General features: G+C 41.5%; 1 protein-coding gene across 1 annotated transcript; it reads left to right on the plus strand.

The window, feature by feature from the left end:
* Positions 1–6471: 6471 nt before the first annotated feature.
* Positions 6472–23544, plus strand: REEP5 (receptor accessory protein 5). The gene is made up of 5 exons (XM_054283945.1): positions 6472–6634; positions 6729–6822; positions 16868–17006; positions 21381–21549; positions 22895–23544. Exons 1-5 carry the CDS (start codon positions 6517–6519, stop codon positions 22942–22944), a joined length of 570 nt encoding a protein of 189 aa, XP_054139920.1. The 5' UTR covers positions 6472–6516; the 3' UTR covers positions 22945–23544.
* The last annotated feature ends 116 nt before the right edge of the window (positions 23545–23660 follow it).

Genomic DNA, 23660 nt, shown 5'->3' on the forward strand with positions numbered 1-23660 from the left:
TGACAGGCACAGAAAGTGAGAGGTCTATCCTTTGCCTCCTTTCCAGAAATATAACAAAGAGTAGGAGGCTCCATGATAGCTCCAGAAGTATAAGGAAATGGCATTCAACCAGGTATAGAAAGAATGATACTGTAAGACGACTTTGGAGTCCAGTCTTAGTAGGTGCTGAAGCAGTAGTATTTACATATATTGGTGTCTCACTCATGAGCAAACTCCACTAAGTGTATTTGACAGTGACTTTTGCTCCACTCCCTTTATTGCTGTGATGCTTGGAGGTGATGGGTGGATCACTTTAACGCTGACTTACAGCAGTACTTTGTTAGGGAAAATAAAGTCCACTAACAGTACTATTGATATGTCTAGACAGAGGGACAGCTGGAATGATCTGAGTTAAAACTGATCAATCCCATTGCTCAGGAATCCAAAAAGCTCTGTTTTTACCAGAAAGAGTAGATGTAGGAAGTTCTTTAAAAGTTGTATCATCTGGATTATTTCAAGTATTGGGATACTCTTGCTGCTACTGTTTTTCCCTGCTTTGCTACTTTCACAAACTACTCCCCATGTCCTAGTCCCCATCTCCCATGTGGATTTGGTACCAGGAGCTCCTAAAATTGATAGAGAGGAAAAAAAGTGGCTCGGAAAATGCACTTTGACATCTCATGCCATCTATGGTACTTTTAGCCCTGTCACGGTTTCTGAAAAATACCCAACCTGATACAATGAAGAAGTAAATGTGTCAAATGTTACCTAAGGTACAAATCACTCTTGGATATACAGATCCTTAACACGCTCAAGATATATTTTTAAGATATACCTCAAGAACATAATGGAATTTGTAGACAATGTTACAGGACAGGGGAGAGAGGAGAGACATGCTTGAACATTTCTGCTTGCTCCGTTTTGGAGACATTGCTGGAAGACTAGGTTAGCTAGAACATGAACATAAGAAAAAATATGTTCATAGGTAGGATTTGGAGTTGTGTATCATTGTAGTTTCTTTTTCTTGTGCATTTTCTAATTTTTTTTAATAAACTAACATGCACTCCTTTTACCCGTTAGCTCACGTGAAGCAAATTGAGTTAAAGCTGACACATTCAGGTTATATTTCCCCAAAGAGAAATCCTCCAGGAATGGAACTTGCATGCTTTGGTGGCAAAGTAGCTCTTGTCAAGCTTCAAGGGCAATTAAGAGAGTAGGAAGCCAGGCATACAGAGAGCACAGGCAACACAGAGATGCTCACTCAGTACCCACAACATCTCACAGTTCCAATCAATGTGCAGAATCACCCAGTGATGTAGTCAAACTGGTTTTTAATCACTGCTTATCAGTCAGCCGTGGCAGTCCGGAAGGCAACAATAAGATATTTGGAAAATAATGTTGTCTGTTTGCACTGAGCAAGGTGGCAGAAAATAAAACAGGGGCCAGCCATTTACATATTCAGAAAGGGATCAAAGAAAAGGAGTTAGATTGCATAGGACAAACAAGAGCTGAAAGTGGATAAAGTTTGCTTGGAGAATCTCACCAAAGTGAGAATTGCATTGGATAGGAAGACACTCTCAGATACCAAGCACCAGCCACATCTCAAAAAATCTCATTAAATCTCAATAAATCTCAATAAATAGAACTCAATAAACATTTATTTGCAATTTATGTGAATTAGAATAAAGACTGAGGCAGAACCTTGAGAGTCTGCAGTCAAGAGATTGCAGACTTCAGCTTGCCTAAGTAATCAGAAAAAGGCATTAATTCTACTCAGCCCTTCAATAAACAGATTCTGTACTAAAATCTCCAACAAAGGATGGAGGTGAGAGGTAAGTGGACTGGAAAGCAATACCTTCTGTAAGCAGTATGAGCTCAGCACCCTCAGTTGCTACAAGCTGATATTTTGGGTCAAATTTGTATGCAAGGAGACAATGCAAGCACTACTCCCCTGCTTTGCTCCATGTGTTACATGGTAAAAGGTGAGTGAAGAGCTAGCACAGACCATCAGGAGGACAGTGATATACTGTAGAACCAGTCCTATATAACCCATGTGGAGAAACATAAACACTTAAAATATGTTGAAGCAAGTTTTAGGTAAAGCAAATCAACAACACAAAAGTTAATGAAAATTTAGGCTTAAATCTGTGTTAATCTCAGTTTCCTGACTGTAAAGGAAAGGGAACCATAAAGATCTGAAAATAGTCTGGAAGGGTTTTTATTAAGTGAGAAGCATAAGGACCACCCATTTGTGGTAATGCACAAGACATTGTAATAACTAATAAGATGCAGTCACTAGCAGACTTGGATGAATAATGGTACCTAAACCTTGGAGAGGTTCTCTGAACCTTGCAGAGGAGATAGGAAACACACAGAAAAAGGTAAGCCAGTGATCATTTGGTTACTTTATGTATAGAGACCTGTGGTGAGCCAGTTCAGAAGACTCTGTACCAGGCTTTTCCTAACATTACAGTGCTTTCATAATCAGATCAAGTAATTTATGATCTAAGAGTTTGCAAGGTAATAATTAATTTAATGGCAATAACATGTGCATTACTGTACATACATGACATGACATGCTACAGGTCAAGACAGCAGGGTTTGTTTGTGCAACACTGATCTCAAGCAGGCTTAACCAGATGGCTCAGGTAACACACACACCCCTTGGTATGTGATCATCCATCCAAACTCCAAGTCAAGCAGACTGTTGGAGGAAGTCCAGCTCTGGGGTCCCCAATATCAGCAGGACATGGACCTGCTGGAGTGAGTCCAAAGGACCACAAGGATGATCAGGGGCCTGGAGCACCTCTCCTGCGCAGACAGGCTGAGAGAGATGGGGCTGTTCAGCCTGGAGAACAGAAGGCTCCAGGGAGAGCTTATATCACCTTCTTGTACCTAAAGGGAGCCTACAAGAAAGATGGGGAAAGACTTCTTGCAAAGGCATGTAATGACAGGACAAGGAAGAATGGTTTTAAACAAAGACAGTAGGTTTAGATTGGCTGTTGTGAAAAAAACTCTTAACTGTTAGAGTGGTGGGGCCCTGGCAGAGGTTACCCAGAGAAGTTGCTGATGCCCTCTCCCTGGAAGTGTTCAAGGCCAGGTTGGGCAGGGCTCTGAACAACCTGGTCTAGTAGGAGGTGTCCCTGCCCATGGCAGGTGGAGCAGAACGAGGTGAGCTTTAGGGTCAGAATGAGATGAGCTTTAGGGTCCCTTCCAACCCAAACCATTCTGTCAGTCTATGAAGTACACACCTGTGCTAAAGCCATGAGCTGACCTTTAACTCTAGCTTGATTGTTACAGTGGACCACTGCTTCAACTCAGGGTGAAAAAACAGTTGAAGTGTGTTGAAGACAATTAAAGAAGTAAGAGAACTTATCTAGTGACTAGGGCAGATCCTAAAATCAGATTAAATAACTTAAAACATCAAAGAGAAAAAATAAAGATATGAATTTGTATTAACTGGAAAAATAAAGGTAGAGAAAAATTTAGGACAAAAAAAGGGAAAATGAAGAATATAATTTTCATTATATATCAGGAGTATCGTTAAAATGACATAACCCTGCAATACACTGTTTTCTATTAGTTTGTTTCATAGCACAACCTTCAGTAGGCAGGATAGGCAGCCTGCCATTCGGAAGGTACAATTACTCTCCCAGCCCAGGTGTGTCCTGCAGCTTGTGACTTTAGATGTCAGCTCTGGTAATTCATGGCAACCTACAGATAATGGCTGGGTAGCCTGGGTAAATGGGCTACTGTTGCATGTGCTTCGATTCTGGTGTATAGGACACTACTATTTTCAAATCTGTATAGGTGGAAAGGCACTTATGCTCTTGATCCTCCATGGGGTAGTTTTGCTAGTTTTTTCTAGTTTTCTTTCTCTCCTGCAGAAGCTCCTTGAGGAGGTCATGCAATATGCCTTTAACCTTCCTCTCTAGATCTTTCAAGTTACAGTATTTCTTTCCCATTCATATTTTCAGGTTTTTGTGGGAACATGCAGGACCACTGCCCAATACAGCATGTTCTCCATATTGAGCTGGAAGACTCTTGATATTTTTTAGTATAGTACCCTATCTTTATTTCTTCTAAAATTCATTTTTCTCTTTCCCTGTAGCACTGATATCTTAAAACAGTTATGCACCTTACTGCTATAAAGAGTTTACACAGCACACTGTAGTGCACTGAAAACATTTGTCTAGCACAGATCAGCTGGAGCAGCTATTGATGCCATGTTTCATAGTTTAGTTTTAAATAAAAGAACAAAAAAAGTAGACAGTGAGTTATGAAAACCCAGCAGAAATTTAGTTGGTTTTAACATTCTTATTAAATTCTCTTTTCTATAATACTTTTGTGTCTTGCCTGCTTTCCTCCTCAGTCCTTCAGTCGTATAGGTATGATGACAAAATCCCAAGTTTTTAGAAGGACCTTATGAAATGCAAAGAGAGTGAGCATAGGAGAGAAACAAACCCCTGAAGACCAAAATAAGTTTCCATGAGGCTTTTGCACTCCTGCAAACAATGATCTAAGTCTGCAAATCTTCAGTTTGAGAATTACTTATTCAGAATTTAGCAAGTCCTGTACTTTCTCCACATTCCAGCATAATCATAAGTAAAATGAGAGTGACACTGCTTTCTGCAACCTTTGGTGATGGTTACCTTGTTTCACTTTTAACCCTTAGGCACATTAGAACATTACAATGTCCTCATAAGGCAGGGAGTCTCTACACGACATATACTGGACAAAAAGGCAATCTCAGTTGAGTTGCTAAAATTTTTAATATTGCTGCATTTTAAATTAAGGTGTAGAATTTTGCTCTGCTTGAAGCCAGGAATTAGTCCTCTCACAGATCTTGTAAAGGACCATTTCTTAAAGGCTATCTGGCACTGTTACTAATCTTTATTAATTTGATAGCATCAGTATATCCCTTCATGCTATCTAATGCCAGTCTCAACAGTCCCCCGCGTTCTCTGTAAACCCAAGGCATATCAGATGGATCCAGCAGACAAAGAAGGGAAAGGGAAGGGGCTGGAACACATGGCATAGAAGGAGGGTCAAGGATCTGGGACTGTTGTGCTTCCTCTGAGAAGTGAAGGCTAAGTGGGGACATTGATTGCTACCCTCAGCTCTCTGTTTGGAGGTTACACTGAACTGGACCCTCCTCAGAAGTATAAAAAATCAGGGCAAAGGACAAGATGAAATAGTCACAATATGTCATCAAAGGACATCTCCCTTTCAAATGTGAGGGAAAATATCTCTTTGGTTGCAGTTAAGCATAGTGAAGGGCTGTCCAAGGAGGCTGCAGAATTTCCATCCATGAACATTTTTAGACCCTAGGGGTCCAAATCCTGAGCATCAGGATCTACCTTTACCATTAGCCATACTTTGAGTAGAAGACTGCACTACATAACTCTATCTTTTTATTCCATTAAAAAAAGCAGAAACCTTATATCAAAAAAAAAAAAAAGTTGCAATTACAGGACAAACCTTTTGACCACAGTTATGGACTAAATATTATTCTCCCTCTTCTCCTCACCTCTGCTTTATTAAGACAGTTACTGGAAAGAAGAAAAGGTATTTCAGCAATTAAATTTAAATTATTTCCAAGATGCCTTCCCCGCAGCTGACAGCTACAAAGCACAATGTGATGTTTACATTTGAAAACTTTTTAGGTGAAGATAAGACATATGCAAAAGAAGACTGATTAGTATTTTCTGGCACACTCAGAAGCAACCCAGATTTGAGGAGGGCATAAGGAGTCCCAGTACTGGTTGTAATGCTGAGTCAGATGCAGAGGAGTTGCTCAGAAGAGTCAGTCCAGCCGAGGAAGTTTCCAGGACTATATCACAGCCAACAAATTAGATTTAGTTGGCAAGAACATTGCACACACCATAAATTCCAGGGTACAGTTACAGCAAGGCGCTGCTGCCTTCGGCGCGGTCACATGCGCCTTTTGGGCACCCGTAAATTGTCATAATATTTCTTCTACATCACATCGATGCCTACCATCTGTTTCTGACTTTTGCTCACCGTGTATGGTATCACGCGCTGATTTTGGGGGTGGGGGGACATTCTGGCACTTGTAGGCAATTGGAGCCGGCTACGTGCCTGGCCTCCTCCCCTTGTCTTGACACAGGGGTCTTGTCTGTTTGATTCCTTGAACAAGGCGCACCATCCTTGCAGGGACCCATGTCCCTGGCCCCCCTCCAGGATTAAAAATCTACCCCTGCCGGCGGGACAAGAAGGGCTGAAGGCCGCGAGGGGACACGGACTGCGCACACCGCGCCCGGAGCCGCATCCCGCCCAGCGCCCGGGGCCCCCCAAAGCCGCCGGGGACCGGGACCCGGGCCGCCCCGGCAGGGCGCGCCCCCAGCCCTCCATTTCGCGCAGGGGCGGGCTCGGAGCGGGCCCGCTGCCGGCGGAAGATGGTTCCCGGGCGCTCGCCGCCGCCCCCGGGCGCGGCGCCACGGGGCCGGCCGCTGGGTGCCGGGGCGGGGCCGCGGGCAGCGCGGGGCTGCGGCGCGGAGCGGCGGCACCAGCGCCATGACCGCGGCGATGCGGCAGCGCTTCGACCGCTTCCTACACGAGAAGAACTGCATGACTGCCGTGCTCGAGCGGATCGAGAGCAAGACCGGCGTCAGCCGCACCTACATCGCCACCGGTGAGCGCCGGCCGCCGCCCCGCCGGCTCCCCGCGGGCGGCCGCGCCCTGGCCCCGGTCCCTCAGGCTCTGACGGTTCTTTGCTCTCTCCTCAGGCATCCTCGGCGTCGTAGCCGTGTACCTGGTGGTGGGATACGGCGCGTCCCTGCTCTGCAACATCATCGGCTTCGCCTACCCCGCCTACATCTCGTGAGTGTCGCGACTCCTGCCCCCCTGCGCCACGCCACCGCTCCGGGTGCCACCCGCTGATGTGGGTTGCAAAATCGCATCACTTGCGGCGGTGCCGAGCCTGTCTGGGGTGGCGTTCCGGAACCGTGCGCCAAAGTGTTGGTTTTGCCGCCCCCCCCCCCCCCCCCCTTCCCTTTCCTTGAGCAGGTACAGGTGCCAGGTGAAGAACGAGTCTTCTCCCATCTGGTGAATGCTGCAGGAGTTACAGATGGGTGACGCTGGGTGGTTTCCACACTTGATAACCAGTTCCTGTAGCGGGTTGTGCTTTGGGGTTGGGCTCCCAGCTTTGTCATCCCCAGCGGGAAGCGGGACCGTACGGGGGGGAGGGAGGGAGGGTCCTCCTTTGAGGGTGTTTGTTGGAAGTCGCGCTGATGGTTTGAGCGGGGCGCGGGGAGGCAGTGGCGCATCCTCGGCGTGTGCCTGGTGCCGAGTGCCGGGGATGGGCTCGACACAGAGGTGCAGTAAGAAGTGCTGTGTACTCCAAACCTGCCTCGCTGACGGGCGGGAGCGGGGAAGGAGAACGCTGTAACTCCTCTCGAGCGTCAAGGACCTTAACTTCCTTTTTCAGAGGAAGGGCTCCTTAGATATTCTTAAAAACAAAGTAACTGTCTTTCACGTACGTATGTAGTCCCTTAGACCAAAATGCATTCCTGTTAGGCTGGACCGCAGTCGAGTATGATCCAAAAGACTGCAGAAACATACTAAATAAAACCTGTGTAACCTGATACCTCCATCGAATGGAAGTCCTTCCCAGCAGGACTGTGATATTGTTGAAACACAGTGCTTGCCTTTTATGTAGCTATTTAAATACAGTCAGCAGCTTTTAAAAATATCTTCTCTATAATTGGATCCTGGACAGTAAAAGTTTGGTTCTTTTATTTTTTTTTTCAGAGATGGGAGAGGTTCACTTCGTTTTATACTCTTGAAACATCCTGTGGTTGTGATGTTTAAGGCCAAACAACATTTTCCTAAATGCCGTTCCTGGTGTTCGCTTATTTTGGAGATTATAGGCCAAGAATTCTGGAGAAACTTAGGTTTTGTTTCCTAGATGATAATTTTTAATGAAAAGATTAGTTTAAAAATATTCTCTCATTAAAATCTGAAAGGGGGAATGTCTGCCAACAAACCTTCAAAACATTGAAATAGTTGTGTAGGAATTATGTTTATGTAATATTTTGTGTCTTAGGCCACTTTTAAAATTATGTAATTACTTTCTAAAGTCCTATTTGAATTTTTAAATTTGTTTTAAAACTTTACTGTTTGGCAGTATATTTTAGACCTTCCATTGTGCAATGATGCTGAATAAATTGATAATACAGACTCTTGGAACTGCAGAATCAAGGCAGTAGCAAATCAAATATGAATAATAAGGTTTCATTGCTAATTTTTTCTTTCAATCTGAGGGGTTTAAAAATGTTTTTGTGTAGTATCTCCCTTTTTCATGTTGAAATGTGGCTTTAAATGTGTCTCAATGTGAAAAGTTACATCCCAGATTTTAGTATTGTGTGTTTCAGTTTTTGTAGCTTTTTTAAATAATGGGAGCGATGTCCTTGGCTACAAGTTTTACTTAAACAAAAAAGCACACAAATACAGTGCCAGTTCTGGGTTTTTTCCCCAGTTCATGCTCGGGTAATGCTTGTCCTTTAGCTGCCTTTTTAATGGTGGAAAACATTTTTGTAGGAAATTATAATCCTAGGTGAAAACCTAATTTAAAATGCGTGTGGTGTGCTGCTTGCCAGTGTCTTTTGGTGGCAGCCTGCTGACAGCACAGGTGGGCTCAATCCCCTCCCCAGCCCTTCTCTCCCAAGTCCAGAGCTGGTATGTAGAGTTTATCCACGTTTCACTGTGCCTGTTTTTGTTTTGGCTGCTCTGGGTCAGGTACTGTAGTCAGGATGCTGCCAAGTGCCATTCCCCGTGCTTACAGAGACCCAGAGCATAAACAACACTGCCCGGAGTGGTTTGTTTATTCCTCTCTGCTGTTTTCTCTGTCCCCCTTGGAAAGGCAGATGAAGAGCCTGCTGTATGAACTGACAGTAGTGGATTTGCTGCCTAGCACTGAACAGAAAACAGTTTTCAGCTGTTCTCGTCAGCTGCACACACCCTCAAATGCCTTTTGCTTTAAAAGCTGCGGCTTCTGGAAGAGGTCAGGAGCTGTAAATGGAATGTGTTGTGCAGGGTGTTAGTTTGATGTTTACACAGGTGGTTCAACAATGAAACCAAGCCTGAAATGTCTCAGAAAGGCACTGAAAGAGAAAAAGCAGATTACTTTTCCTTGGTTAATTTACTTTCTTTTTTTGTAAAGTAGTTCAGTGTATAATTTCTTCATCGTGAGTAACTGAATTGTTTAAGAGGAAAACAAGGAATTGTTCGGGTTGAAAGGAACCTGAAGGTCATGTAGTTCCAGCCACCCTGCCATGCCAGGGACAAAGGAGTGGATCAAGCTTTTTGTCAGCAGAAAAGGCATTCATAAAGGAGTAGGGACAGATGTCTGTGCTCTGCAAGGAGCATCAACAGTCTTTACAGTTGTTTAAAATGGCAGACAGGCTGCCTGATGGGTGACCCACAGGCATGTTCCAAATGTGTTTTATTGGGATTTCAGTTCTGGGTTACTTTAGTCATGGTAATTACTCTCCATCTCTATGCTTGCCTGAAAGAAAATATATTGGAGTCACAGCAAACCTGGAGACCCTCAGCTCAGAGTTAATTCTGTTCCTGCATGAAATCAGGACAGTTTTTTGCAGGTATCTGCTTGTCAGGCTTTGCATAAACCTGCAGTTTATTTTCCTTGGTCTCTGTCATTCTGTGTATTTGCTGTGGTGTGTGCAGTGCAGCAGGTGTGAATTTCAGTGGAGAAATGCTGGAGGCTCTAACTGCTGGCCCAGCAGATGGTGTGAAGTGGTGCAGCTGCACTGCTGCCCACGTTCTCATCACTGTGGTGCAAACCAGTGCCAGGGGAGGGGGCAGCTCCCTGCTTAATGCCTGATACAGCTTCAAACAGGCACAGCTGTTTCCCTCTTTACTCCTCCTTGTTCACCTTCAGTTCTGCCTCGGGTAAATCATTAGTGGTTTCATACATGGAGGAATTTTTTCTTTGGCAATACAAAAATCTCCCTGTACATCCACATGATGTGTCATAGCAAGGGCCCACCTCAGTCTCTTCATATAGGCAAAATGAAGGAGTAGTTCTCTGGTTGTTTCCCAATAGGTCAGGCATTCTCTACTCTCATTCCTTGGAAGTCTGTAAGTGCTATGTGATGAAAGAGAAAAAATAGTGTTAAGTTGAAATCTAATACTTAATTTACAGGCTTTTGTGGTTGCAGAAGACCAGCACTGAAACGTTTGCCACATATCATAGACACAAGTTTTTAAACTTCTAGCAAGCTTTAACTGCACAAGGCAGTAATCAGGCTAGAGATGGAAAAAGTGAGTGTTGGCAAGTGCGTAAATACCATTGCCAGCATTTTCATTGCTTCTCTAAACTTTCCAGAGCTAGCGTGTTCAAATGTAGCTCCACCCATAGTTAGTGGTGGTTAACTGCCTTGGAGAAATTAGAGTGCAAGCAGGAAGGGAGCCTTTGATGACTAAGAAATGTGTGCAAAGGATTGGAAATTTCTTAAGTGCTGCCATGCTTGGTTTAAAAATTGCGAAGATGAAAATAGCCTTGGGCAGTAAAATGTCTGAACTTATTACTAGTGTCTTCAAGGGAGAAAAGCAATATAATACAAGAATGCCTCTCTGTGCTTTGGCTAATTGTATGCTGTTACTTCACTTCAGCTGTTTTTACTATGTAAATGTTGCTTGTAGCATTTTACTAGCAGGAAACAATCTGGATTGATTGTAGAGAAGTATAAACACTCAACTGAAGTTTGAATACTGTCATGATATCTTGAGTCTGTCTCCTAGTTCCTTTTCCTCTTTCATGCTTTTAAAACAGGACCACTGCTTTTCTTTGGTGACAGTTATTTAGAAAAGATTTAATTGTTTGTGTATTTCTTGAGAACTAGGACAGCAAATTTCCCTTAACAAGTTTTGAGGCATCTTCCTTCATGAAAAATCATGCATGATGTGCCAAGGTTCAGAAGTAATGGTCTGCTGCTGCTTTATAAATATGATTTGAGAGAGCTGACATATCTAACCAGATTCACAATGCCCAGTATAAATATAAGTAGAAAATTTTCAAATCTGTCTGCACTTGAGCTGTTTTCTCTTGTGCATAATAATCTGGGGCTTCAGACACTAAAAAGGGTATTTTGATTTTTTTAAAATATGTCCTGCCAAATCAGTTCCTCCAAGCACACTTACTTTTTGGTTTTTAGGTTTTAGAGTGCCGTGTTTAAAAGCCATCTTATCAGTCATTTGGACAAATTATGTGCTTTCCTTTCTGAAGAAAGCAAGTGTTTAGGTTCAGGGAGTGTGATAACAGTATGAAAATTTTGCTTTTACTTCCTAATCTTGCTTATAGATTAAAAATATAAAGGTCTTTGTTATATGGATGGGTCTACTCTGAACTGAGGCACTAAGACATCTTAATTCCTGCAGAAGAGCCAGCATGTGTGGGATTATGTTTTGGGAAGCTGGTTTTGATCTGAATCAGAACTGGGGAACTGACTCATTGGTTGGCCCTACAAATACTTGTTCCAGGAGCGAGCAGGCGAAGAATGAGCAGAGAGCAGTGAAATGAGAGGATGCCTGCTTTTTTCCCCCCTCTCTGTTTCAGGAATCTGGCTTTGTGTTGAGTTAACATGTAGGCTGTAGGACTCCATGGGCGGGCAAAATGGCATGTGTTCCTCTTGCTGCCTCAGTCCTCATTCCCTTTCAAGAAACACAGTTAGAACCCCTTGTTCTACTCTCATGTAGCTTTTTGGTGTCTTCTAATATCTGTCTGTCCATGGTCAGTGAAACCCTCCCTTGCTATCCTTGATGAGTTTTTCTGATCCCTTCTGCTACATCCTCAAACTTGTGAGAGAGGGAAACTGGTAGACTTAAATCACAGCAATTGTGTAAGTGCAGTTGGCAGGAAGATCTTTTCTATATCTGCAAACGCATGACTGCTGTTGCAGTCAGTGAGGAGGAAGAAAGATGGAAAGCAAGAAAGATGGAAAGCAGAAGGCTTTTAGGTAATGGATAGTAATGTAGAAGCCAAAACGATAAAGTGAATCCAAAGGTACTTGTTTCAGTGAAATGATGTGAGATGTCAGGGAGGCAGCCTGCCAGGATGAGTCTGACATGAGGATGACAGGGAGGCACCAAGCTAAGGAAGTTTGTGATGCAGTGGAGTGTTGATTCTGTGTGGGTGTCTGGATACATAGCTAGAAGTAAATTTTACAACTGGCTGTAAAGAGTTGGGGCAGACCAGTAGGCATAAGCTCTAGAAATATAGGTGATTTCATGGGTTTTTAAGTTAAATGAAAAAAAAAAACAAACCCAAACTTACTCTTTGTTAAGGGTATGACAAAAATTCATATACTTACTTCATGTAACACTGACCATAAAACTGAAGGAAGGATGCCCAAAATGGTCCAGTCTTTCCCAGTGCTCTTTCTTTGAGCACTGGGTTTAAGGGAGACTGATCTTTTGCCTTGAACCTGTAACTTTTTTTATACAAGAATCTGCAGGTTCACCTTGTAAATTGCAGGGATAAGAGTGATCACTTCACGTGAGACCACAGCAATAAAATTTTGCATTTCTTTATTTCTGCTTCCCAGATCTGGACTCAGCTCAGTAAAATCCTGACTCCAAACTCATAACTTAGCTTGTGAGTGCTATATGTGTGAATTTACTGTAACAAGTGATTTGTTATGCCAGAGCTAATTGTGGAGCAACAGTCTCTTCTGGAAAAGAGCTGATTTTTTTGTTGAAATGAGTCAGATGCTCTAAGTGAAAGAACTCCACTTGGCAACTTACTAAAATTAGATCAGTGTCTGTTACTCTCAGTAACAGGATAAGTAGCCACAATTGATCTAGGGTAAAGTTTGACTGATTTTAGGGTGCCCAGGGTCAAAGCTGAGCCAGTGCTCTGACGCTGTAAGTTCAGCACGGATGGGAACCCTGGACTACCACAGAACCTCCTGTCTTGGCACCACCAGCTAGCAGGGTTACTGGGGAACAGATCTGGCAGAAAATTGTTTCTCTTGGCTCCCCATCCCTCACAGTGCTGGCTCACAGCAGGTTATTTTCACTCTTGGTCAGGCAGCTGTTTTTAAAATAACTGAGCTGTGATATTTACTCTCCAGACTACTGGAGCTGTTCCTAGTGATTGCTTTTACCTCCAAGGTGCAGAACTACTGTAATAAGTAGTTGTTTGAAACTCTATTTAAAGTCCTCTACAGTTAGTGATTAAGCAGTATAAAAAAATGCTTTGGGATATATAATTACTATGCATAACTAAGGTGGAATTTAATCAGATCAGCACTAGACAAAATGGTATAATTTTTTTAAATATGAAGCTGTTGTCTTCGGATGGTCCTTCATTTGTTAGAAAATCTTGATATAATGTGTTCATGAGGCTGACTTATTTGCTCTTGCAACACAGAAATAATTTACAAGAAGGCAATCCTAAAGTAGGATATAGCGTCAGTGCCTCTTGCTCTGTAACTTTTCACTTATTGATGGAGATTGCCTTTTGAATATCAGCCTACTTGATTGCTGACCTAACATGGAGAGTTTTTGGCTTGAAGTAATGCCTGTGATGTCTCTCCTAAGCTTAATGATACAGGACATTACACCAGAATAATACCTCTAGAATAACTTGGAAGACTAAGTTTAAAAAGGTATGATTCTCATGTTGAAAGGAGTGTAGCTATAAATGGATTAAAAATTCTCTCTCTCTTCAGATATTCTACATAGCTTACTGTGCTTGTTCTTGGACAAATGCTATTTTTTGTGACTTACTATTGAAATAGTGTGTAAGTAGCAAGGGATAGAGGTAACTTTTGCCTTTTGTTCAACAGGGACATGTTATGCTGGATTTCCCTGTCTCATCTGAGGAACACGCTCCCCATTCCAAAGCAGTATATTTATAAAATACTTGCCTTTCCTTGGCTTCAGATAAAACTTTCATTCACTGATGGCCCTGCTGTGACCTGCTTTTCCCCACTCCCTCTCTCCCAGCTGGGACTGGAGCCATGGCCTGCAGGAGCAGTTTGAGCTGACGTGGCTCTTCCCTGCTGGCTCTGGTAGGGTGCTGCCCCTGACCTTGCCCACCAATATTAGACCACTGCAGAAGAAGGGGAGATGTGCTATTCCCTACAGTGTGTAAGAAAACAGCCGCATGTGGATTTAATGTTGTGTACATCAGCTGGCTGAATCAGATGAGGCTTTGACTACTTGTAGTGCTGCTGCTCGTGGCTGTCTGACAGAAAAAGCGTGTTGTTCATGTATCCCCTGAGGAACTACAGCAGCAGATGGTAAACATTCAAAGGGAGAACACCCATGGCATTGCACTTAGGAGCTCTCAAAAGCCATTTGTTTCCAGAGGAGAGAAGATAATAAAGCGTAGCCCATTAACACAGTGATATGCTGTCTGCCTTTTGCCACAAAATTGGAGATTCTAATTATTTTTTTTTAATAAAAGAAAGCTGATTTTCGTAGTTACTGAGATTATTTTAATAATGTTAAAAAGGAAAATGAAACAATGCTCCCTTAATCCCATATATGATTTCACTTCATATATGGTGACTGGAAAACAGGAAGACTGCTGGCAGGTTAACTGCAAAGTATTTTCTCACAAATACCAAGCTAGGATGCTTGTTGGGGTGATATAAGCCTTCTCTTCTCTGCCTCTAATGGAGAAATTGTCAGAACTAAAGGAATCCACATGGTGAGCCTCTACAGCAGGTTTTCCTAAACACTGAGAAACTTTGCAAATGGTGCCTTTCTCTGCTCCATTTATCACATCCCTACTAGTCCATGTACTTTTTTCTTTCCCTCCAGAAATGCAGTTTCACACACTGAAAATAGCTCTGTAGCCTTCTTTCTTAACTCCTGTGGTGTCCAGGGGCTATTTTTGTACAACCCCCTCACCTGGTCTACGAGAATACTTCAGAGGTGTGGGCATGGAAAAGATGTGCTTTACAGTGGGAGCAGGAGCAGCTGAAGTTGTCACTGCCTTTGGGACTGCTTGGACTGGGGCTGCCTGTGATGGTAGGAGTAGCAGGAATTAGACCTGCTGTTGCAAGACCTGTGGAAAACCTGTTCTTCCAGTTGTGCTGGTGCTGTGTGTTGTTAAGATCCCCTTATTGATGGGATATGGCAAGGGCTGCTGCTTTTCCCACTGCAGCACACTGCTGGCCAGTCTCGCACTCCAGCAGAAATATTGCATGAATTAAGTATCATATCCTTGTCCTCCATTTCAAAGTAATTCAGTCCAGCAGCTGTGCCAGCTCCCTCCTCTGCATGTTGTGGGTTTGCCAGTGCTTTTGCTAAAACATACAGCATGTCACAGGAGTTATTTCCCCCAACTCCCCCTGCTCCCCCCTAACTTACAGAACTAGGAAGTGACAGAATCCACAGCATTTTTCAGCTCACAGACCAGGAAGTGGACTTAGGCCAACTCTCTGATTTCTGCCTGTAAACCTCCTTAACTGTGCCTTTTTAAGGGAACTAACAGAAAATTTGGCACTTCTGGAACATCTCACACATGCTGCTTCAGAAACAATACAGCTGATATTAAAGGAGGAAGTGATACAAGAATTTAAACTAAATTGATTAAACTGAGTCTACAGACTTTAAGCCTCCAGCATAAGTGGAGAGGACAAATGCTTTCTAAGAGTCTTAAGCTTGAAATTATCAGGCTTAGATTTGCTAGTATTTTCTTTTAAAACTTCTTACAGTGCTAATCTGGAATTTAGTGGCTCCAGAAACTCCACTCCACTACTTTTACTGAAAGAGCACATGTGCATCTTTTAGTTTCTGTTTTTTAAAACTATATTAATGGGATTTTGTTCTCCATCTGCTATGAGAACTGCATTCTCATAGCAGATGGAGAACAAAAGCCCATTAAATCATTATACAGAAGGCCCAATACTTTAGTAAAGGTTTTTTTGCTCTGTTCTTAATACTTTTAATTACATCAGACTTTGCAAGTCCTGTAGGAATTAATTTATAGAGCAATACATTGGGTGATGCAGACACATATTCCTCAGCATACGGATCTGGATCTCCTCTGCTTATGTAGACCTTGTGCTTTTTAGAGCAAATCTTAGGCATAAGTTTACCTTTTCAAAGAGGAATCTAGTGCATGTATGAGTACATTTGAAAGGCTGTATATTAGAGCTAACTATGTAAAAAAAGCCAGAATAGTATAGACAGTTTTATACCACTGGTGCTGCTGGGAACCCCAAGCTGTGCAGCACTTAATGAATTTCTGATCCACACATAGCCCACTGGACAGGCCTTGTCTGGAGGCAAGGCTACCCCATTTTGATTACTTAAGGTATTACAGGATTTTTCATCCAAGGCAACAACTCTGTTCATCCTCCCTTTCTGACTGCCAGAGAAGGAGGATGGTCACTGATGGGTGCAGGCAAGGCCAGGCAGGTGATCACTGGCATCCTGTGCCTCACAGGACTGGGCTCACTCAGGTTATCTGTTATGTGGGTCAATAATGCTCTGATGTACAGTAGCCTTCTGATCAGGATGACCACAATGCCTACAGAACTGGAACCATGGCCAAAGATTATCTCCTCCCTTTCTTGCCCCTCAAGATGTTTTGTGAGCAAGGTCACAATGCTCACTGGTTTTGTTTGGTTTGTTTTTTTCCTCCTTGTAATCCCAGAGATAGAAATATCTTGAGTATCTTTTGGTTTTGAAGTGTGGTGTATAGGGATAAGCTTTGCTGTTCAAAGATCTTGACACACTGTCTGTATAATAGATGCTAATTAGTTTTCTTTGTGTAATCAAAATATGGAGAGCCACATATAACAAAGGATCTGAGTCATTAAATCTTCATCATTATAGATGAGACTGATGCTACTGTTCTGCTCACTTTTATTTATTTTCCTTGCAGAATTAAGGCCATTGAAAGTCCCAACAAAGATGATGACACACAGTGGCTGACTTACTGGGTTGTGTATGGCATTTTCAGCATAATTGAATTCTTCTCTGACATCTTTCTGTCATGGTTCCCTTTCTACTACATGCTAAAGGTATGTTAATTCATGTGACCCCTCTCCTAAAATGGGACCTTTTGATAAAACTGATTTAATGTCTCCAGGAATGGGTAGATAACACCAGATTCATTTGGAATCATTCCCAGGTCACACCTTCTTTTTACATGCAGGTTATGTGTAATTTATTACTGTGAAAGCGATCTGTTTACAGGTGGTGGTTTTGTGATGCAGGTGGGGAAGTTGGGATAGGTGGAAGGGAGAGGTCTGCTGGGTTTTAGGAAAGAAGAAAAGACAGTGGAACTGTCCCATAAAGAAAAAAAAACCAAACCAAAGACAGTTCTTTCTCTTGGTGCTCAGGTAAATTTGGACAAGTGACATAGTAAGCCCCACAGAGTGACTCTATTTTTGCTTTAAGTGGATTAGTAAAAATGGAGAGTAAAATCATGTAGGGTGTTGAAGGAGGTTGTAACATCTGTGCTGTTGGAGCAAAGATGGAAATTGGAACACAAGAATAGTTTGTCCTACAGTTTTAATTTTTAATTAAGCTCAGTTTCCTGAAAGGAACTAGTAAGTATCAGAGGAGATGGTTGCTAATGTGCATTTGTTAGTGTGATTTGACTACCAGCAATGATTTGGTTAAGCTTTGTTTGGGATCTAAGGTGTCCGTCAACTTCAACATGTTAAATTCTTCCAGGAGATAGCTGATCACTCTGTGTGCTGTTGGGTAAAAGACATTTTAGCTTGCTGCAGAGCCTGCTCTTTATCTCAAAGAACTGTTACCAATTTTCTGGTTCAGTGGCTGTTCTCTTCCTTCTCTTTTATTTTGTTAGCCTGGTTTACTTGCACTAAAATTGTTAAAACAATTTACTTGCCAGGTATTGTGGTGGGGTCATTTAATATTTTAATGATAAGACCTGACGATGTCAAAAGATTTTCCCAGGAAATGCCATATTTTATAGGCAAAAATTGACTGCAGCCGCTGGTTTACATGTCTGCCTTGTTCCTTTTCAGTCTTTAACAAGCCTCAACTCTGGCAATCATTTGTACACCTTCTACTTCAGTAGAATTATGATTTTAATCCATCCTCTGCAGTGGTATATGCTCACAATTCTGAATTCATGCAGTGTATTTTCAGAGCTTCTTTTTCTAAATTCTTAGTGGAAAAAGACATGGCAACAGTTTCTTCATGCCACTACAGCTCTCTTTCTGAAGAGCACACGACTGAAATTCAGGTTGACTTTCCAAATAAAGACCACAAATGGCTCTGATAAAATGGTGTGAGGAGTGCCACAGGTACATGTAGTACTGTAGTCAAGGGAAAGGCACTTTTCTCAGTTCTGCAAAAGCAAGCACAAGGAATTATGTCAATACACAGCTTTCTACGATAGCTGCAGAAGGCACATAGAAGCCAAGTGTTTCAGTGTTTGCTCTCAGTAGTGGTTGGTAGGAGAGGTTTGTACAAAGGCAGGCAGGTGTTGGCTGAGGATCAGAAAGTGTTGCTGAACGGGTGAGAAGATGGAGATTACTCTATAGGAGGAGAAGGAGGAATCAGGCAGCTTCCACACTTCATTCCATCCATGAACTAAAGCCTCTTGGAGGGTAGTTATGATGTCTCCATATCTCTGTCATGAAGTAGAAGCCCAGATATTCATTCATGAAAATTTCTAGCTTGCTTTCATTCTCAAGATCTGCTAAATTTGTGTATTCACATCTCTTTGATATGGCTTGTAGCTTCCACTCCAGACTGAGATTTAGTTGCTCAGTATTTTAAAACACCTTCATGTACATGGCTGAAACATTGAGCACCAGTGCTTCCAGAGTCCCCAAAGTCCACAGTTTAGACGCTGTGACATTAAAGTTTTCAGCAGACTAGAAAATATTGTGGGGGGAGAAAGGAATGTTGAAGAACTCCTTTAAATATATTATGATGTTTGTATACACTTTTGTTCTCCAGATGACATTTCTTGCATTTTATGGGCTTTTTCTTGGATTTTATGGGCTTTTTTTTTTTTTGGTAATGCCCACTTCTTATTTATCTGTTTGGGGGTTTTTTTATTTCTGAAGCACAGGACATGCACGCAACTCATAATTTCTTGTGCTTATGATTTGTTTTTAAATACTTCTGTTAAGGCTTTAAAGATTTCTGTGGCATTCAGGAATTAGAGTACAGTAGCCAGTAAAAGCAGCAGAGTTTATCATGCTATGAGTATTCTTGGTGGTGGGAGCAAGAGGGACTCTTTACTCCACTAATGATTCTGCCTTGAAATACTGTAATGCTATTTCTGTAATGCTAAAATTGGTGCTGCCAGGGCAAAACCTAGGAGCAGGTCCAAGTGAGCCAGACTGAGCTCAGGTGAATTCCATTCCCTCCTCTGACTGGTCTGGAGGGTTGCGGAGAATATATTTTGGGTTTGGGTTTTTTTTCCTAGTTAACAATTTTATCACTCTGAGCTTGCTGGAACCTCTTACAACCCTCTTTATTTTCAGTAGCCTGTGTTAGTTCAGTTTCATGGGAGATAGAAGTGAAATAAACTGAGTTATCAGTCTGACATTTCCAAGCTTTTAAACAAGTGAGAATCTCAACTTTGGTACATGTCCAACAGAAAATATATATAAACATCTGTTGCAGTGCAATTCAAAAGTAATAGGTATTTGAGAACAAATCTGTAATTACCTATGTCTCAACTAGAGTGGGACAAAGCTGTCAAATCAAAATTACTGATTTTGTTCTTAGGCTGGGAAAGGGAAATTTCAATTTCTTTAGGTTTTAGAGGAAGTTGGACTCATATTTGAGGGATTTTTTTCTAAAACAAAGGAGAACTAACTTTTTTTTGTGTAGAAGTTGAGATACTTGTACAGTTTTGTGGGAGAAGTAACTTTCAGTAATTGATCAGATATTCTTGAACAGAAAATAAAGTCAGTGCACTGCTCAGCTTCTAATGAAAAGTAACAACATAGCACCATGTAGTCTTTATGTTATATTAAGTTCCAAAGAATTGAAGCTTTGAAAATCAGTATTTATATTGATAAGGGCACTTTTTGCCTTTATTTTCTCTGACCATACTTAATAGTTCATCAGCTGCTACTTACTGGTGTCAGATTTTATTGCACGTTGAATTATTTGTTTTACTTCATTGGAATTTTCCTGATGGGCCAATCTCTCTGGTGAACACTTTACTTTAAAAACCTTTATTTCTCTTCTGAGAAACACTGCTTTCAGTCATTTTGTCTTGATATCACAGTCAAATAGTTTAAAGAAGAAACTTAATGCTTACCCAAAAGGATGGTAAATTGGTCTGGCACTGCAGAGAAGACAAAGCCAAAATTTTACAGATGTGAAGAGTAGAACCTAGAGAACATTCCGTCTCAATATACCTTATTGGGAAGGAACAGAGGAGACATATTCCAAAATATATTGAGACCTTGCTTGAAGAAAACTGTGTGCTTTGATTCCTTTCTGCCCAGAGATGTGTGGAAATCCTCAAACATGGAATCCTGTCTAACATGAAAACAAGGCATGTTTTGAGGCTGAGGTTGTTTTGTTTTGTGTTTCAGGAAAGAGTAGTCTGAGAAAAGGTGATATGCCTTCATTTTCTGGAGAGGCTTTTGACGTGGAATAAAACTGTACTATTTGTGTACAGAAAGAACTGTACTGCTGGGAAAATGTACTTCATTTTGTTGCAGTTTTATCCTGCAAAATAATTTTATATGTATTTTCATCACTCAAGCAGATTTAGTTTATGGCACTCCCTGTCCCTTAAATGTTTCATCTTTCTCTGCATGACTGTCATTGTGTGCTCTATGGCAGTGAAACTGAAGCCAAATAAAAGTGCCTCAATAGTAAAGACAAGGATTTGTAGTACCTGTAATAACTGTCCTTCCAATCCCCTTTTGTAAGGTGCAGAAACATGACCCCACATTGTGGTCTTCGATTTTACTGGAGAGCAGATGGTGCTCTAAAAGCTATACCTAAACTGTAATCCAGAGGCATTAGTCTTGTTTGTGCACTGTGTGTAGCTTGGGCTTATCTCTCCTCCTTGTCAGTTGACCTCTGGGGTACACACAATCCTCTTCTTTCCCCACTGTGTTTTCAAGGCAGACAGGCAGAGAGGAGAGGGATGTGTTTTGGCTGAATTGAAGTCATTTAGGGTCCTAGACATTCAGTGAGCCCTTTGCCATGTGTTTTAGAAATATTGAGAGGGTTTTTTCTTTCATGTATATATCCATGAAATTACTCCAGTATGAAGATTGGCTGTATGTAGCTGTCCTGGTGTGCTCCCTCCCAGAGCCCTGACCGCTCAGGGAATGACTACCTGTTCTCACTGTGTTCGGTTCTGTGGCACTTAAGAAAGGCACTTTGTCTCCTTCTCATGATTCCTTCCACTCAGGCCTATGTTCTCGTTCTCACAGTGTGGCTTCCTGCTGTGGTGCATGGCTCCAAGCCCTTCCAACGGGGCAGAGTTTCTCTACCACCGGATTATCCGTCCCTTCTTCCTGAAGCACGAGGCCCAGCTGGACAGCGTGGTGCAGGACCTGAAAGACAAGGCTGCAGAGACTGCAGACACCATCACTAAAGAGGGTGAGGAAAAGGCCCTTCACTGGTCACAGCAAGTAGGGGGAACTGCACTGGAGAGCTCACTTAATATTCATCATTTGGAGGAAACAAAAATAAATTGCAAGAAGACTGTGTAGATTACAATGGAGAAGTTGAATTTGAGAAATGTGGGTTGCAGTGGATCTTACTTTCTAGAATTGCAGTTAGGCTAGAATGAGTGGAAGGAATGGAATTGGTTTTGTGTCTTCCCACCATACACACCACTGAAAACATTCTCTCTAGAGGCAGGTCCAGACATACCTTTCATAACTACAGTTATTGTTTTAGTGTATCCTCATGTCTCCTGAAATACTCCCTCAAATACCTGCTAGTATAGAGGGGCTCCCAGTTGTGCAGTAAAGAGTTAACAGCAATACACAGCAACATGGAAACTGCAGTTTTCCATGAATATATTTTTGCATTTTTCCTTCCTCTGGAGGTCAAAGGATTCCTCATTCTTAACGGAATTACTTACGTTTTATTTTTACGTGTTATAACAGCCTGTAGATTGCTTAAGTTTTTTATTTCCTTGCATTCTGTTGTGAACCCTTGCATTCTAAAATATCTGATGATGGTTTTATGACTAAGAGAAGGAAATGTATTAAGTGGCTAAAATAACGGGTTTTTTAAGATTCTCTTGAAAGGAATTTTATCTATATGCTATTTCAAAGCATTTTAATTCTCCTTTCCACCAAACAATGAATGCAGCCTCATTTCATCTTACCAACTTGAGCAGTTTTCCTGTCTGCCTAAAAGATCTACCTTGCTCAACTATTCTTGAAAATTTTGCTGCATGATTCTTTTGGAGTCATTGTTGTAAGGCATGTATCTTAATTAATGTCCTTCCGTGTTGGCATGTGGGATTTTCCTGTCCTCATTTCATCACTTATTCTTTTTCCTGTTTTTATGTATAAAGATTTCTACAAAAAAAAAAAGAACCAACAAACCAAACAACAACAAAACAAATAAACAAGCCAAAACAAAGCAACAGCCTTTTTTTAAAGAAACCACACATATATTAGCATTATTCTGAGCCTGTTTTATCATTATGGTATATTTCTTCCTGCAAACCTGTATGTCCTTAACACTATGAGCAGTCCTGTTTTAACAGTACCATAGTTATTGTACTGCTCCTTACTTATGATTTATTTTTAAATGTTTTTATGATCAGTTTTATCACTTTATGTAGGTGTATACAAAAGCTATAATTTTCTTCTCTGTTCTATCTCTTGTGAGTAAAAGGAAATATTTTTTCATGCAGTTCAAGAACGCTTGATAACCCACGTTTGTCTGTTGGCCTGTGACTAAACTTGATTTTATTTTCCTGCAGCCAAGAAAGCAACAGTGAACTTGTTGGGTGAAGAAAAGAAGAGCACTTAAACTGGATAAGTTTCCTTACCACCTCCTTTGTGCAGCTTGATGTTACTGGGGACTGTGGTATAAGTTCAATAATATTGCCTTGGAAACATTTTGATATATTAAAGGAATGTGCTGTAAGTTTACTTACTACTTTGCTGTGACTGATAGAGAGTATGCATTTTTATTTAAAAGCAATGCAGTGGGCAGCATCTGAAGCTTAATGAAAATATTTTATTCATCTTCATGCAGAAGAAGTCTTTCAGTAATCTCTTTCTGCAGTAACATAAATAAAAAAGTATATATCCCTCAGGCTCTGCACTTTAGTTGTCTCTTTGTCTATGAAATTACTCCTAATACTTTGATTGTGGTGCATCTGGTAGCACAAAGCTATTTCATAGGGAAAATTCTGAATGGATTTCTTGAATATACAGGGAATTATTGTAAGAGATGGCATAATGGATGTATTCCCCACCACTAAAGCTGTAAATTGTGAAATTATGTGTTCTAGGCACCTGATTATAGAGATTATTCACTGTTGCATGTTTTGTTGTAACACAGTATTTGGTAAAGTGTGTGTATTCTTAAATGGATGGATACTAAATATAGGAAAGAATAACTTCATCGGAGTGATGATGCTTATTTTGGCCTGAAGTGATTTGCTAGAAATGGATGCATTAAATCCCACAAGATTAACAGAACATGACTGAAGTTCAACTTCTTGCCTATTCTTGTTAAAA

The sequence above is a fragment of the Melozone crissalis genome, unplaced genomic scaffold (genome assembly GCF_028551555.1).
Source record: "Melozone crissalis strain CALT ecotype California unplaced genomic scaffold, PUWL_Pcris_2 ptg000005l_1, whole genome shotgun sequence".
Lineage (NCBI taxonomy): Eukaryota > Metazoa > Chordata > Aves > Passeriformes > Passerellidae > Melozone > Melozone crissalis.

What these genes read in the sequence shown, in the direction of transcription:
- REEP5 (XM_054283945.1), top strand. Translation starts at nt 6,517, where the DNA reads ATGACCGCGGCGATGCGGCAGCGCTTCGACCGCTTCCTACACGAGAAG. An exon ending in CCGCACCTACATCGCCACCG is followed by an intron (nt 6,635 to 6,728) that starts GTGAGCGCCGGC and finishes CTCTCTCCTCAG; the next exon opens with GCATCCTCGGCGTCGTAGCC. An exon ending in CTTTCTACTACATGCTAAAG is followed by an intron (nt 17,007 to 21,380) that starts GTATGTTAATTC and finishes TCGTTCTCACAG; the next exon opens with TGTGGCTTCCTGCTGTGGTG.